At 41.0% G+C, this 16,458-nt stretch overlaps 1 protein-coding gene across 2 annotated transcripts in view; it reads left to right on the plus strand.

The window, feature by feature from the left end:
• Positions 1 to 9,300, plus strand: part of LOC124146288 (degenerin del-1-like) — a 35,891-nt gene extending 26,591 nt beyond the window's left edge. For both annotated transcript variants that reach the window (XM_046516522.2, XM_046516521.2), the window contains exons 7-13: positions 876 to 965; positions 1,506 to 1,641; positions 3,378 to 3,453; positions 4,475 to 4,532; positions 6,581 to 6,663; positions 7,467 to 7,542; positions 8,270 to 9,300. In XM_046516522.2, the coding sequence (XP_046372478.2) occupies positions 876 to 965; positions 1,506 to 1,641; positions 3,378 to 3,453; positions 4,475 to 4,532; positions 6,581 to 6,663; positions 7,467 to 7,542; positions 8,270 to 8,518 (768 nt within the window). In that variant the 3' untranslated portion in view covers positions 8,519 to 9,300. The remainder of the gene's footprint in view (positions 1 to 875; positions 966 to 1,505; positions 1,642 to 3,377; positions 3,454 to 4,474; positions 4,533 to 6,580; positions 6,664 to 7,466; positions 7,543 to 8,269) is intronic.
• Positions 9,301 to 16,458: the final 7,158 nt, after the last annotated feature.

The following is a 16,458-nucleotide window of genomic DNA, read 5'->3' on the forward strand; positions in this document are numbered from 1 at the left end:
ATATTGTGTCTGAGTGGGATATTCATGTTAAACTGCGGCATGGTATCTCAGTGAGCTAGCACTATAAATCGACATCAGTCCGGACTAGTACAAGCAGACACACAAAAACACACACACGTGCATGCACGTCGCTATATAAGTGCAATAATCTTGGACGCGACGTTAAACCCCATTTCACCTCACCTCACCTTGTCTAAGTAAACGTTCTTAAAGTTTTATGGTAGATACGTGAAGGGTATTTTTTTAAAATTTTCGCTTCAGTGACAAAACTGTTGTCTGATGCATTTCCCATTTGCTGACTCTGGTCCCTGTGTACGATATGTTCCCGTGTGCTTTCAGTTGAACACGTGACATTGACTGCATGTGTTTGTCTCGAGTGCAACCCATGAGGCAGGAAGAGCTCACCTTTCTCGATAGTGTTTCATGGATACATGCTTATGATACAATCGGAATCATACATTGGACTTTCCTATAGCAGATATTTCTTCTGATTATGGAAACGGGTTTGTCGCTTTCAACCAACGCGTATTTCAGCTGACGTTTGCGTTATTTCAGCTGACGTTTGCGTATTTTAGCTGAGGAATGCGTATTTCAGCTGACGTTTGCGTATTTTAGCTGACGTTTGCGTTTTTCAGCTGACGTTTGCGTACTTCAGCTGGCGTTTGCGTATTTCAGCTGGCGTTTGCGTTTTTCAGCTGACGTTTGTGTATTTTAGCTGACGTTTGCGAATTTTAGCTGACGTTTGCGTACTTCAGCTGGCGTTTGCGTATTTCAGCTGACGTTTGCGTATTTTAGCTGACGTTTGCGTATTTCAGCTGACGTTTGCGTATTTCAGCTGACGTTTGCGTATTTTAGCTGACGTTTGCGTATTTCAGCTGGAGATTCACAGGATGTCTGATCCCTATGGCAAGTGTGACGACGGTGCAGTCTTCAAAGCCAAATATGGAAAGCAATATACCAGGAAGGTAGGACCTGACCAGTCTAATAGTCGTGTGTTTACGCATCCATTTGGCTTCTTCACGCTAGATTCCTGGGTTTAAATTCTTAAAAAACCTTGTTATCTGTGAATACTATTCGTAGTGTTCTACTTAATTTCAAAAACTGTTTTTAAATGGTGTTGTCAATGGTTTAGCTTTTGGGCAATTTGTTATACCAAGGAGGTTTATGTGTTGCAACGTATTTAATAGTGATTATAAGTTGGAATGACAAGTCAAATGGTCCCTGTTTCGAGTTTTTTATAATTATTGACTTGATTAACATGCTCTGCGAGAAGAACTTTTGATCCGGTGGATTGGTAAGACTAGAAACACAACAAGAATGTCTTGTATGTTGATTTCATAAAATGTAAATTTATCAACAACTTTGAAGAGAAATACTATAAATACAGTTGCCAAAGTCAAAGACCTTTACTTTTTACTACATGTACAAGATCAATACAGATTGCGTTGTGTCCAATATTGAATATTTATCATTTGAATGCATATGTATTTTCTTTTTGATTTCAGACTTGTGAGACATTCTGTGTGCACGAGAGAATCATTAATCGATGTGGTTGCTTTGATGAACTTAAGGAAACACTGTATAGAAACATTAACAGCTCGGAGCCCGGGCGGGACGTTCCTCCATGCAGGACCAAAACACGTAAGTGCAACACATAGAGGTACGATCTCAATAGAGGAGAGGCCCCCGTAAACCTATGTTTGTATCCCCGTAGTGATTCCGACACAGAGTAGGTCCCCAGTACCCTATGCTTGTGTCCGTAGTGAATCCGACACAGAGTAGGTTCCCAGTACCCTATGCTTGTGTCCGTAGTGATTCCGACACAGAATTGGTCCCCAGTACCCTATGCTTGTGTCCGTAGTGAATCCGGCACAGAATAGGTCCCCAGTACCCTATGCGTGTGTCCGTAGTGATTCCGACACAGAGTAGGTCCCCAGTACCCTATGCTTGTGTCCGTAGTGATTCCGACACAGAGTAAGTCCCCAGTACCCTATGCTTGTGTCCGTAGTGAATCCGACACAGAATTGGTCCCCAGTACCCTATGCTTGTATCCGTAGTGATTCCGACACAGAGTAGGTCCCCAGTACCCTATGCTTGTGTCCGTAGTGATTCCGGCACAGAGTTGGTCCCCAGTACCCTATGCTTGTATCCGTAGTGATTCCGACACAGAGTAGGTCCCCAGTACCCTATGCTTGTATCCGTAGTGATTCCGGCACAGAATAGGTCCCCAGTACCCTATGCTAGTGTCCGTAGTGATTCCGACACAGAATAGGTCCCCAGTACCCTATGCGTGTCCGTAGTGATTCCGACACAGAGTTGGTCCCCAGTACCCTATGCTTGTGTCCGTAGTGATTCCGGCACAGAATAGGTCCCCAGTACCCTATGCTTGTGTCCGTAGTGATTCCGACACAGAGTTGGTCCCCAGTACCCTATGCTTGTGTCCGTAGTGATTCCGGCACAGAATAGATCCCCAGTACCCTATGCTTGTGTCCGTAGTGATTCCGACACAGAGTTGGTCCCCAGTACCCTATGCTTGTGTCCGTAGTGATTCCGACACAGAGTAGGGCCCCAGTACCCTATGCTTGTATCCGTAGTGATTCCGGCACAGAAGAGGTCCCCAGTACCCTATGCTTGTGTCCGTAGTGATTCCGACACAGAGTAGGGCCCCAGTACCCTATGCTTGTATCCGTAGTGATTCCGGCACAGAAGAGGTCCCCAGTACCCTATGCTTGTATCCGTAGTGATTCCGACACAGAGTAGGTCCCCAGTACCCTATGCTTGTATCCGTAGTGATTCCGACACAGAGTTGGTCCCCAGTACCCTATGCTTGTGTCCGTAGTGATTTCGACACAGAGTAGGTCCCCAGTACCCTATACTTGTATCCGTAGTGATTCCGACACAGAGTAAGTCCCCAGTACCCTATGCTTGTGTCCGTAGTGATTCCGACACAGAGTTGGTCCCCAGTACCCTATGCTTGTGTCCGTAGTGATTCCGACACAGAGTAGGTTCCCAGTACCCTATGCTTGTGTCCGTAGTGATTCCGGCACAGAATAGGTCCCCAGTACCCTATGCTTGTGTCCGTAGTGATTCCGACACAGAGTTGGTCCCCAGTACCCTATGCTTTGTGTCCCGAGGGTCATAATCGTAGCAAACCAAAGATTACGCCTGACGACCGAATAGCGGATCCTGGAAAGTCCAACACAAGGTTTCGCCTAGTTGGAGAGTACAAAAAATAGTTAATGTTGATATATTTTAGAACTTAAATCAGACCAATCACATGTGATTATGATATAAGACAAGGATGTGTGGATATAGAACCTGAAAAACGAGCACATGTGATGTCATATTCTCCTGCACCTCGTGTGTTTGTTCTTCAGAAATGGTGTGCTTACAAGAGATCGAGTCAAGATGGGAGACGGGCTTGTTCCAGTGTAATTGCTTCAACCCATGCCAGTATGTACTCCAAATGTAGATGAGATGAGATGTGTTGCCCGTCAGCATCCCCTGTCATATCAATTCTTGATCCGTCAGCATCCCCTGTCATATCAATTCTTGATCCGTCAGTATCCCCTGTCATATCAATTCTTGATCCGTCAGCATCCCCTGTCATATCAATTCTTGATCCGTCAGAATCCCCTGTCAATTCAATTCTTGATCCGTCAGCATTCTCTGTCATATCAATTCTTGATCCGTCAGTATCCCCTGTCATATCAATTCTTGATCCGTCAGCATCCCCTGTCATATCAATTCTTGATCCGTCAGCATCCCCTGTCATATCAATTCTTGATCCGTCAGCATCCCCTGTCATATCAATTCTTGATCCGTCAGCATTCTCTGTCATATCAATTCTTGATCCGTCAGCATCCCCTGTCATATCAATTCTTGATCCGTCAGCATCCCCTGTCATATCAATTCCTGATCCGTCAGCATTCTCTGTCATATCAATTCTTGATCCGTCAGAATCCCCTGTCATATCAATTCTTGATCCGTCAGCATCCCCTGTCATATCAATTCTTGATCCGTCAGCATCCCCTGTCATATCAATTCTTGATCCGTCAGCATCCCCTGTCATATCAATTCTTGATCCGTCCGCACTCTCTGTCATATCGGGCGGTCTGGTAGCCTAGTGGTTAAAGCGTTCGCTCGTCACCAATTCTTGACCATGAGATCCTCTATCATATCAACTCTGATCCCGTCAGCTTCCTCTATCAACTTTTGGTCCGTCAACACCCTCTATCATATTAATTCTTGACACGTCAGCATCCTCTATCATATAAATTCTGGATAAAGCCTGGACATGTATAGAATTTGACGATTGAAGACTGACTAGTATGAAGTACCATCATTTGAGCCACCAGCGAAAAAAGCTGTTTGACAAGATTATCCAATATTCTAATTATTCTTATTCTTGATAAAACTTTCAGTTTTTCACACTACAATGTATCCATGACCCCCTTTTCTATCTCTATTTCAGAGAGAGATTGTACGAGAAAAATACGCACAGCCGCACGTGGCCTTCAGATGCGTATGCTGTAAGTGAATACAACATCAGTTCGTCCTGATACACATTCTTCGGACACTGCGCATCTTTCCTTCATTTTCCAGATTTAAAAAAGAAATCATGATGTAAATCCAGACCGTAAATTTAAACATAAATTAATTATGGGTTGAATTAGATTATACACACATATATACATGTACTACAAAACATTTGATAGAGATATTCTGGGTGTCCAGATGAGGGATAAATCTGACTGGATATTTGGAGAATTTGGCATTCGAATAGGAAGCGATTTGAGTATGTTTAGCTTCATTTCATGTAAAAATAAACAAAAGTAAACATGGGGGCATGCGAGAATGCTACGTTGTAGAGTGAGTGAGTGGGTGAGTGAGTATGGTTTTACGCTGCCTTTAGCAATATTCCAGCAATATCACGGCGGGGGATACCAGAAATGGGCTTCACACATTGTACCCATGTGGGGAATCGAACCAGGGCCTTCGGCGTGACGAGCGAACGCTTTAACCACTAAGCTACCCCAACGCCGCGTTTGTGTTAAGGCACTGAATGGTGAATACAGGCTTCACTTCTCAGCCAAAATGGGTCCTCAATTCGCTCAAATGCGTGATTCTGGACAATACTACTCAATTCCTCATCGGCTTACTATGCTAACTCACACTCTCGTGGACGTGGGAAGACAACAACGTATTTAAACGGTTTTCATTATGAAATGAAGCTTAACATGAGTCAGGTCCAACTCAAATTGCATCCTATTCGTAGGGCATCTCAGCTTCATCCAGTCAGACTTATCCACCACCCGGACTTTCAGAGTGACCCTATCAAATGTTGAGTGGTATGTATATATTCCTACTGACCTTGTTTTACAGTTGTATTTGGACATATGAAGTTACCGGAGATTATTACATTCCTATGTTGACTAGAAGTGTATACATTAATATCTTCACTCAGACAATTGACCAAATACCTAAATATTTAAGTCATTTTACAAATTGACTGAAAAATATGTCCCTTTATTTGACAGAATGACTAAAAATTATCAAGCAGTTCACAGGGGATTAAAAACATCGCAGTGGACTAATTTTGCTGGGAGGGAAATATAAAAAACCGCATCGACTTTCGTTTTCTTTTTAACAATTTAAATCATTTTAAGATGAAATTCAACATCCAAATCTTTGGAATTCGTTATCATAAAATGAATAATCAGTAATATTTAGCCGTTTTGTAAATTGCCTCAGTGAAAATTTCAGTCACTTAACGCATCATTTGTGTTGTGTATACGGACTAAAACAATAATGGAAGCAGCTCAGTTATGAAAAAAAAGAGTTGGCAAGTGAACGAAACCCCGATATTTGAAAACAGGTGTGATGTAGTCTGTGTATTTGTTATGAGTGAAATGATCTATTTAACGGTAGTAGGCATTTCGTCAGACGAACGCTGACTGCGTAGTGAGCTCGTCCTCCGCTCACACTTGATGTCACCTATGATAGTATCCGGTTATAGTGAGTGTTAGTCAGTACTGATTAGTCTCTACTACAGTTCTAAGTGTCTAAATTTGACGCACAAGCGACAAACATGATGTCTGATACATTTCCCTATTTTGACTTTTCCGATCTGTGTGTTTTCAAGTGAACCATTGTCGTACCTTTGCATGTGTTTATGATGGTGCCATCAGTGGAGCAGGATACGCTTACCTTTTCACGAACACATGGTATCATCCCTATTTTATAGTGGCTCCTAAACCCTTGCTTATTGTGTTGTCGGAATCGTTCCATCGACTCTGCTGTTAGCAGATATTTTGTTTGATAATGGAACGGGTTTTGGTTTTGACAGTTTGTCCTACCTTTGCATGTGTTTATGATGGGTGACATCAGTGGAGCAGGATACGCTTACCTTTTCATGAACACATGGTATCATCACTATTTGATAGTGGCTCCTAAACCCTTGCTTATTGTGTAGTCGTAATCGTTCCATCGACTCTCATGTTAGCAGATATTTTGTTTGATAATGGAACGGGTTTTGGTTTTGACAGTTTGCGTGTGATGACTTTGTTCTACTTTACAGAATTTGCTGGTTCAATACTTGTGTAACAACAAGAACGAAACCGAGTGTGAACGTTTTGAGAAGATGTCGTATCGGGATCTCAGGTGAGTGAGTGAGTGAGTGAGTGGGTGGGTGAGTGGGTGAGTGAGTGAGTGAGTGAGTTGGGTTTAACGCCGCTTTTAACAGTATTCCAGTTATATCACGGCGTGTCAGCTTAATGTGGGAGGAAAGACCAAGGTGATGCAGGTCTCAGACGTTTACCACTTCGGCGAAACCCACGAGCACGGGTGTGGTGCTGACCCACCTAGAAGCATAATTGGGGCGAACCGGGATTCGAACCCACAATCAGAGGTTTCTGGCGTTCCCAAGGGACGCAACTCTGCACATCGAATCACAGCGCCTTAGACGACTGGGCCTGCCGAGACCGGTACTGAACATTTAACCTCTTGTTGCATGTTATAGTTAAATTCTCCACATGCATACACTGCGCAGGGAGACCCGACGTGACGTACCAGTGCTGTACCAACTGTGACGTGTACGCTGAAAGCCACCGTCACGGCACACTTAATGACAACATTCAATTGCTTGTCGTCAGAGGCGACAAACGGGATCGGGTAGTCAGGCTCGATGACTCGATTGAAACATGTCATCGTATCCCAATTGCGTGGATTGATGATCATGATATCAATCACTGGATTGTCTGGTCCAGACCGCCGTCATATAGCTGGAATATTGCTGAGTGCGGCGTTAAACAACAAACAAACAAGAATAGGCGACAACAACCTTGATAGTTGGCTCATGACATTTCAAACCAAACAGAAAGACAGTCTGGGCGTAACTGTAGGTTTAGCTCGCCCTCTTTGCGTTATCTGAAGTGTTTTATGCACACTTTTTTATATATTTTCAGTCGAAACTTCATGAAGGTGAACATTTTCTTTGATGACTTAAACTACGAAAACATCACAGAAATACCATCTTATGAGGTACGTTTATCATTTCGTTTGTAAGTTCAGTCGACGGTTTATTGGATGTTCTCACTTGTCATATGTCGATGTTAATAACCGATTTATTAATGTTTCAATAAAATATGTACTGGAAATGATGTTACCACGGGTTCTAAGTAGGTGACCACGACACAAATTATAGGTGTCTTGATCAACATATTTTATAGTCTACCTGATTACGTTTTTGCGCTACAAGTATTTTCTGTACATCCAGCTTAATGTGAAATCCTAATTATCATATTTATCACATCAAGTAGATTACAAGAGAATCCATTTAATTACGACACCATCATATTATTACATATATTTAACACATTACTGTGGCACATGTAAATAATTAACACTAATAAATGCTACACAAAAAAGTAACTTACCTTAATGTTAACAACATTGCTGAGCTCGATAACTTGCAGTTACCCCAATAATAATCAGGCGTTCAGAATACTTGAGAAGGGACGTGAACTGAACTAGAATGCTTCCCTACTTGCCTTGAACATTCGTCTTGAACACACTACAAGGCTGTTTTGAAAATATCAACTACAAATTGAACTAAGTGTTAGATATATATCAATCGACACAGATAAGAAGTAAATGCCTTTCCCAAACAAGGAATTACTTGGAAACGTGGATACTCTTGTTTCCAAGGCACCTTAAGGTGTACATGAAGGATATTTTCCCAATGAAAATAGAATTATTTTTGTTTTAGGATGTTCAATTTTATTCCGACATCGGAGGAACAGTTGGCTTGTGGGTCGGCCTCTCGGTATTGAGCCTTGCTGAAGTTGCCCAATTTCTGTGGGAAATAATCCAATACCTTTTGTGTTGGCGCCGACGGAAGACGCAGAAAACAGAAGAGATTGATGACAGGTCGAACTGGGACGCCCGGATGCAGATGCGTGTACCTCAGCCGATTAATAGACTGTCAGGCAGGGACAGAGACAATGGCCTATACTGAGGACGACGTGGCAGGACAATTGTCAGTTCGTGAGCGAGTGAATCATACATGGGTGAACGTTACATACAGCATACAATCCTATCACAGCAGTATGTACTTAATCGGTTGGACCATGCAACTAAGTGGATGATATCATAATCAGCAGTAAGGCAGGTCTCGAAGTTACACTGTTCCTAACTTTAGTTGAATCTTGCAATGTAAATGTAGCACGGCTGACCTATTCCGCCCCGATATACAAACAGGAACTCGTTCCAAATAGGGTAATGCAGTTTGTTAAACTCGGAGAAAACCAACGGGTTAAGTCTGATCCACGGATTCCGGAGATACCTGCTCAGACGAAATCTCCTCAAGAGTTCCCAGATGACCAACCGCCGAAATCTTGAGGAATCTTGGCCATTCCAAAAGACACCTCTGATGGTAATCACGGGCCTATTCTGTCCTGGATTTGTCACGAGGAAAATGTGAAGTGGATATGCCAGCATGTCAGCTCTACATGGTTATGGACTAGACATCTCTAGTCTATCTGTGTGACAAACATCGACACTGACAGTTTACGCCTGTATTTCAACAGGAATACGTTGGGGTGCAACTTTGTGACACATGTTGTAACAGTCATGTTTGTGGGCCGACGTTACATTGACGCCCATTAATGTGTACCGCAAAAGTACCGCGCCAAGTAAATTCGTTCGAATTTTCGATTTACGAATCTTTGGCACATCATGTATCTTGTATTTATATATATTTTGTGTTATTTTCAAATTATATATGTTACATTCGACGTGGCGACATCACGGTATTTTGTTTGATTGCATGCTTGTTGTTTAACGTCGAAAAGCAATATGACGGCAGTCTGTAAATAATTAAGCCTGGGCCAGACAATCCAGTGATTGGGGCACAAATCCATACACTGTTTTATAGGGGCACACATCCACCATTGACATATAGGGATACATATTCATTGACGTAATAAAAAAGCCATTCAGCAATTTATTGTCACACTGGATCACCATTCATGGTGTTTCATATGGGGTCATCCCACCTGAAAATGTGGGCTCACCCAGATCCACTTCGGGAGGCTAATAACCCGGGAGATACATACATTTATGTCTAGATATATATCTACATATGACTGTTCTGATTAAATGTTCTGGAATGTTTACTTGGCAAAACACTCAGATGTTTAGTTATCCTGGGAAAGAAATATGCAACACATCTCGTGTTTACGGCAGAATAATTCAACTTTAACCCTCGCTTGGCTGAACAAACAAGTCCATTATCTTTATATGTCACTGTATTTACACCACTGGAGTCTAGCTGTAACAGGAACGCAATGGACAAAAGCCTTTGGGGATAAACATTGTGATCCATTGTCAATACTCGGCCGATTAGGTTCATTGGATGTCGAACGTCTTTACCATTTGAATTGGTGTATATAGGGGGCACAGCTGGATGGCAGGCAACATAAACATGTTCAACCACGTAGGTAGGTCTGTCTTGACCTTGTGGCCAGTAAACAACCTTTCTACCGATCACATTGTTTTCAAGCTGTAGCCTGAACTCCCAAGGGATCCTCAAGCCCATCTGACTCAATGTGAATGTGGAAACTATGTATGAGAAAATGAGTTGACAGTGAGATATGGTACATGTCATCGTTAAATAACGTGGAACCTAAACTGAAATTCACGCATCTTCGGGACATGTCAACAGGTTATAATGACTGTATGGAAAATTTACCAGTATATTTCCAGCATGCTAAAGACCGCTTTTCACGATGTCACTGATGTTATATTTAGATATGGGATCGGCAGACCTGAGGTAGCCTCGTGGTTAAACCGTTCGCTCGTCACGCCTGTCCTGTTTCGATGCCCGACACTGTGTGAAACCCATTTCTGGTGTCGCCCTCGGTTTTCCCTTCGGTGTTGTTGCTGGTATTTTGCTCAAAACGGCGTAAAAGACATTCTCACACTCAAACGTTAATGTTGCTTAAGCTAATAAAACGACAAAACCGTTTCCATATCCAATAGAAATCTCTACGTAAAGCAGAGTCGCTAGTACGATTTCGACTATATCATGAGCATGTGTTTATGAATCACTATCAAATAGTGATGATACTAGGTGTTCGCGAAAACGTGAGCGTATCCCGCCCAACCGGTGGTAACGTCACAAACACATGCAAATGCAGGTCAATTGTTCACCTGCAAAAACACGGGAACATATGGTACAAGTCAAAATAGGAATTGCATCGGAAAGCATTTTTTTTATGCAGATGAAAGGTTTGTTTCTCTAATTCCAAATAGAGCCTTGAGATGCATATCTTTGAAACTGACAATTTTGTAAAGTTGACGCGTTTACCTAAGCGTAGCACTGGAAAGGGCTGCCAAGAAAAATACTGACATTCCGGGTAGATTTCGGAACAGGTGCAAGGTGAAAAAGGACAGTATCCGAAATTAAGTAATTTACAGATATATTTATTATTTGTGTCATACGAGATCCTTAATACTTTCATCAGCTGATTTGATTTTCTCTGTAAAAATTACTGAGTTGAATAACTGATTGAGAGAGCTGATTTGCTGTAACTCTACCGGATCGCATCGTTTGTGGTCATAGTAGCCGTATGCGACAATCCCCTGAGCTAGGCCCATCAGCAGGATAATAGGGAAAGCAGGGATGGTGACAAGGATAGCCCTGAATTTAAACACCGATGTTTTAACTTCTGTAACTTGTGTTGTAACCAGTGATGCATCTACTAACTAATGTGTACAGCTAGTGCTATGTCAACCGTCCACTGAGTGCAACCAGTGACATATGAAATGACCTGTGTATTACTAGTGTTCTATTAACCGAGCTGTGTACAAATACTGCTACATCCATTAACCTTCACGTACAGCTAGTCTGATATCTTCTACCTCTGTGTACAACTATGTTAAGACCTCTATGTACACGTGGGGCGGGCGGGTAGCCTAGTGGTCAAAGCGTTCGCTTGTCACGCCGAATACCCGGGTTCGATTCCCGACATGGGTACATTGTGTGAAGCCCATTTCTGGTGTCCCCCGCCGTGATATTGCTGGTATATTGCTAAAAGCGGCGTAAAACCATACTCACTCACTCACTATGTACACGTATTGCTATATTCACTTACCTCTATGTACAACTAGTCTGATATCTTATGTCTTTGGGGGACGCGGGTGGCCCAGTCGTCTCAGGCGCCGGGATTCGCTGTGCGGAGTTGCGTCCCTTGGGTGCGTCAGAAACCTATGATTGTGGGTTCGAATCCCGGTTCGCCCCAATTATGTTTCTAGGTTTGGCAGTACCATACCCGTGCTCGTGGGTTTCACCGAAGTGGTAAACGTCTGAGACCTGCATCACTTCGGGCTTTCTTCCCACATTAAGCTGGTACACGCCGTGATATAACTGGAATACTGTTAAAAGCGGCATTCAACCCAACTCACTCACTCTTATGTCCTCTATGTACAGATAATGCTATACTCTGCAAACAAAGACCTGTACCCACCTTCTGGTCTCCCTGAGTGACTTGGTGGACGAGATACGCTTGAGCACGCCGCACTAAGCAATATTCCAGCTATATGACGGCGGTCTGTAAATAGTCGAATCTGGACCAGACAATCCAGTGATTAATATCACGAGCATCGATCCACGCAATTGGGATCGATGACATGCATCAACCAAGTCAGCGAGCCTGACCACCCTATCCCGTTAGTCGCCTCTAACGACAAGCAAAGACGCCTTTTAAAGGCAAGCATAGGTTGTTGAAGACCTGTTCTAACCCGTATGATATATCTGCTATTAGCAGATATTTCTTATGATTATGGTAAAGGTTTCGACGCTTGTAATAATTATTTCACTTGTCACCTACAGCATATTTCAACAGCAAACAGTTCAATTTATGTAGTTTTTCGATAGTGTAGTTTATTCAAGAAGAATGTATGCCATTGGCCCATATTTACAACGGTGGTCCATTATTACATAAATATAACATTATTACACTGGAGTTGACATGGTGTTCATCATGTACACCAGGCAATTTGTTGGGAATTAAACACACACTAATTAGGATCTATCATACAGGTTGGATGGTGGACTAACATGGCTTATTGTTTGTTGCTGTTTACCGTTGATGTTGATATAAGAATTTTACAATTATGAAGAGAGGGTTGCACAGCATACTTTTTAGGTATATACTTTTTACGAAGAGAATCATATTTTTAATACTAATATAAAATTATATTCATCTTTTTCATAACTGTTTTTACAATTGATACACCACTTGCCTTCCAAAGGTATGTGATTTTTAATATATGTGAACGGCAACGAAATCATGCTCGTGCAAATCTAAATTTGGAAAGAGTTCTACATTTTAAATAGGGCTCAACACCAACTGGAATTTTGAAATAGGTGTCGTGTTTTGTTTTTGATTTGATAAACAACGTAGCATGTCAGTCTTGTTCTTATGAACACTTTAGTCTAAATCCAAATTGCATTTCCTACACATAACCGACAATAACAGAAAAATCGAAAAGCTATATTTTTTATGCCTGGTTAATCTTACCACCAGCTAATCCCTGCAAAAGTATATTGTAGCATTTTTAGGAAATGTTCCCGGCATACACATCAATTTTGATCAGTATTTAATACAACGCTTAAATGCAAAGATGTACAGGGAGAACCTCCAACATTCCCAAGGTACAACGTGATTAGAAGTGGAAGATTTCACACTTAAAAAACGTTAACAAGCAAATTTGTGAATAATTACTATACTATCCACATTATCGAGACCCCATAATTCAGCTCATTTCATATTTGTATCTTTGTTACAATATGTGGGCGAGAAATTCACAACTTACACTTACGTGTTAACCCTACAGTGATGACAACAGCTGTTTGCGAAACAGGGAAGATGCCCGTGGAGTTAGCGAAGAACACTTGGTTCGTTAGTTGTTGTTTATACGTTTTTTGAGTATGGGGACATATTCAAGTGTGACAAACCAAATGGCACCACTGGCAAATGTATCTATACCCCAGCTCTCAAAGAGGCGCAAAAGGTTCGAAACGGCCGGCTGGATGTAAACTGAACATTTGCACAAAAAAGATGTTCTTGATATGGTTTCCAATGTTTACAAAGGTGAACTAGTAAGAATAAGTTTATACTCTTGATGAAACAAGCAAATTGTGTAGGTTACAAAACCTGAGCATAAAATTAGGAACAAATACAATAATTGTAGATGTAACTAGTAAATGCAGGAAATATAGGATTAAAGAGTGCATTAATTTATTAAATAAACATACTTTCGTGGCTGGTACATACATATACGAGAGAGTAGAGCACATAACCGATATTTAAAGCATGCATATGATGACACTCAATCGACGACATTGCAACAATCTTGTTTATTCTACACTGAAGAAAGATGTCTTTCTCACAAAGATTATACTCCCTCTGCTTTTATGTTTTGGGAGAATTGTTTTTGCCAAACCATTTTTATAATTGACTATGTTTCCGATATCAAACATGAATTTAACAAGGAATATTTAACATGAGATTAATTATGGCATTGTCAAAGCGTAAAAAGGCAAATGTAGTAAATGACCATAAACTATTATCTCAATACAATTTTTTAAAACAAAAGTTAGAAATTGTTAAAATTAGGAAGTTCTTAAATTTTAAGTACATGAAAAGTGGGAACATGCTTCAATTCGGTGGCCCCATGTTTCAAAGAGTATACCCACTCGTCAAATCGAGTTCCTTGGTAAACCTATTGAAAAAACTCGCGATTCACATGGATTACCGGTCTTCGCGATTACTCAGCACCTACTCGTTCAGATATATTTGCAATATAACATGTCATACCTTCAATGTGAAGTATGTTTTGTTATCGAAAAGAAAACAACAACTTAATTTAGCTTATTTTAATTCTAAAACGCTTACTATTTTGAATAAGTGAGTCAGCTGTGACCAACAACGTAATGGCATGATCATTTGAAAATGCAGCCTTTTGAAATCAGCAAAACTTCAATCATTGCAGTTGTAAACATAAAATACCGGATAAAGCTTAATGGCTTAATGTCCAACAGGTAAATAGTAAGTAATAATGATAAATTTATTATCATTTAAACATACCCTTTTTGTTGTGGTTTCTTATTGTTATAAGGTTTATATATGTAAGTATCATTATAATACACCAAGGCGAAATTGATTATTTATATTTAATACACACACACACTATTATTCATGTATTCATGTATCCAACTTCTAAATGCCCATCGGGGGCACGGGTGGCCCAGTCGTCTAAGGCGCCGCGATTCGCTGTGCAGAGTTGCGTCCCTTGGGAACGCCAGAAACCTATGATTGTGGGTTCGAATCCCGGTTCGCCCTAATTATGTTTCTAGGTTTGTCAGCACCATACCCGTGCTCGTGGGTTCACCGAAGTGGTAAATGTCTGAGACCTGCATCACTTCGGGCTTTCCTCCCACAATGAGCTGACACGCCGCGATATGACTGGAATACTGTTAAAAGCGGCGTTAAACCCAACTCACTCACTCTAATTATAATGCCATTTAAAGACTTCACACACACTTTTGATTAACAAATGATATTGTTCTATGCGTGTTGCGCATCACGCATGTGGACATGACAATATTTCAGTGGAAACTGTTATGGATTAACCTTTTAATTAGCGTTGCATTAATTTTGACGTTGCATCAAGGTAGTATATTAATGAACCGTAGAGAACAATATGATCGTAGCATCCATTTAAGGTATCTTCGCATTTTGTACAGGTTTTTCTAACACGCCAGGTATGTTATTATCACTCATCTTTAATGGTTAGCGTTGTGTGTCATCATTGCCAAAAGGAATTCTTCGCAAGACCATTGTGCTGTGAACAATGCACGCACGCACGCACGCACGCACGCACGCACACACACACACAAACACACAAACAAACACCTACACACCTTCCTATATATAAATCTCCAAAAGGTAGAGTATCATTAAATATAAATGTTTTGAGCGGTCGTCAGAAGCAATATCAGCTTTGACTACGAGACTTCCACATTGATAACATCTATGTAACATGTGTGGGTATGACATTTAGGCAAGAATTGAGCACTAATTGTCACGAATTTCTTCATGCACATGAATTAGAACTTCTGCTCGGGATAATCAAAACAAGGTAATTGGGCCAAGAAGATTAACTTAAGCTTTCGCTATATCGATGCTCTGATATCGTCCAATAATTGTCAAATAGCCAATTCCCACAGATTAACCAACCTGAACTAGAAATAAAAGAAACCAATGAGAACGCTTCATCTGCTTCATATTTAGATCAATGCATAAAGATTTAGATGACAAAACACTTTCCTCAATACTGTATGACAAGAGGGATGACTTCAGTTTTCCAAAAGTCAACTTTCACTTTTATGTCGAGCACCAACCCAGCAGCTCCAGTCTTAGGTGTCTACATTTCACAGCTTTTAAGGTACAATCGAGCATGCTCTTTTTTCGAAGATTCCAAAGATCGTCATACGACTCTTGTTCAGAAGTTGTTTGATCAAGGTTACTATATTCAAAGCACCAGTAAAAATTTCAAATACTTTGATGGTAGACATGTGAAGGACCTTTCCCAAGTTGAGGCATCAGTGACAAAAATGATGTCTAATAAAATTTCCTATTTTTACCTATGTTCCCGTGATACTTACACATCTTGATGCCATAATTGGAATCGCACAATGGACTCTGCTTTATGCGGTGAGTTCCTATTATTATGAAAAAGGTTTTGTCGCTTTTTTTAGATTGTGACAAAGAGAAAAGATACATTTTGAAGGCTTATTAACTTGTCACATATTGTCTAGACATTAAAAAAACCCCGATAAACGTGTTATATTTGCTTGAAAAAAGGCAACATTGTATGACAGCTTCTGTA

Source organism: Haliotis rufescens, unplaced genomic scaffold (genome assembly GCF_023055435.1).
Source record: "Haliotis rufescens isolate VD_foot unplaced genomic scaffold, xgHalRufe1.0.p SCAF_2, whole genome shotgun sequence".
Lineage (NCBI taxonomy): Eukaryota > Metazoa > Mollusca > Gastropoda > Lepetellida > Haliotidae > Haliotis > Haliotis rufescens.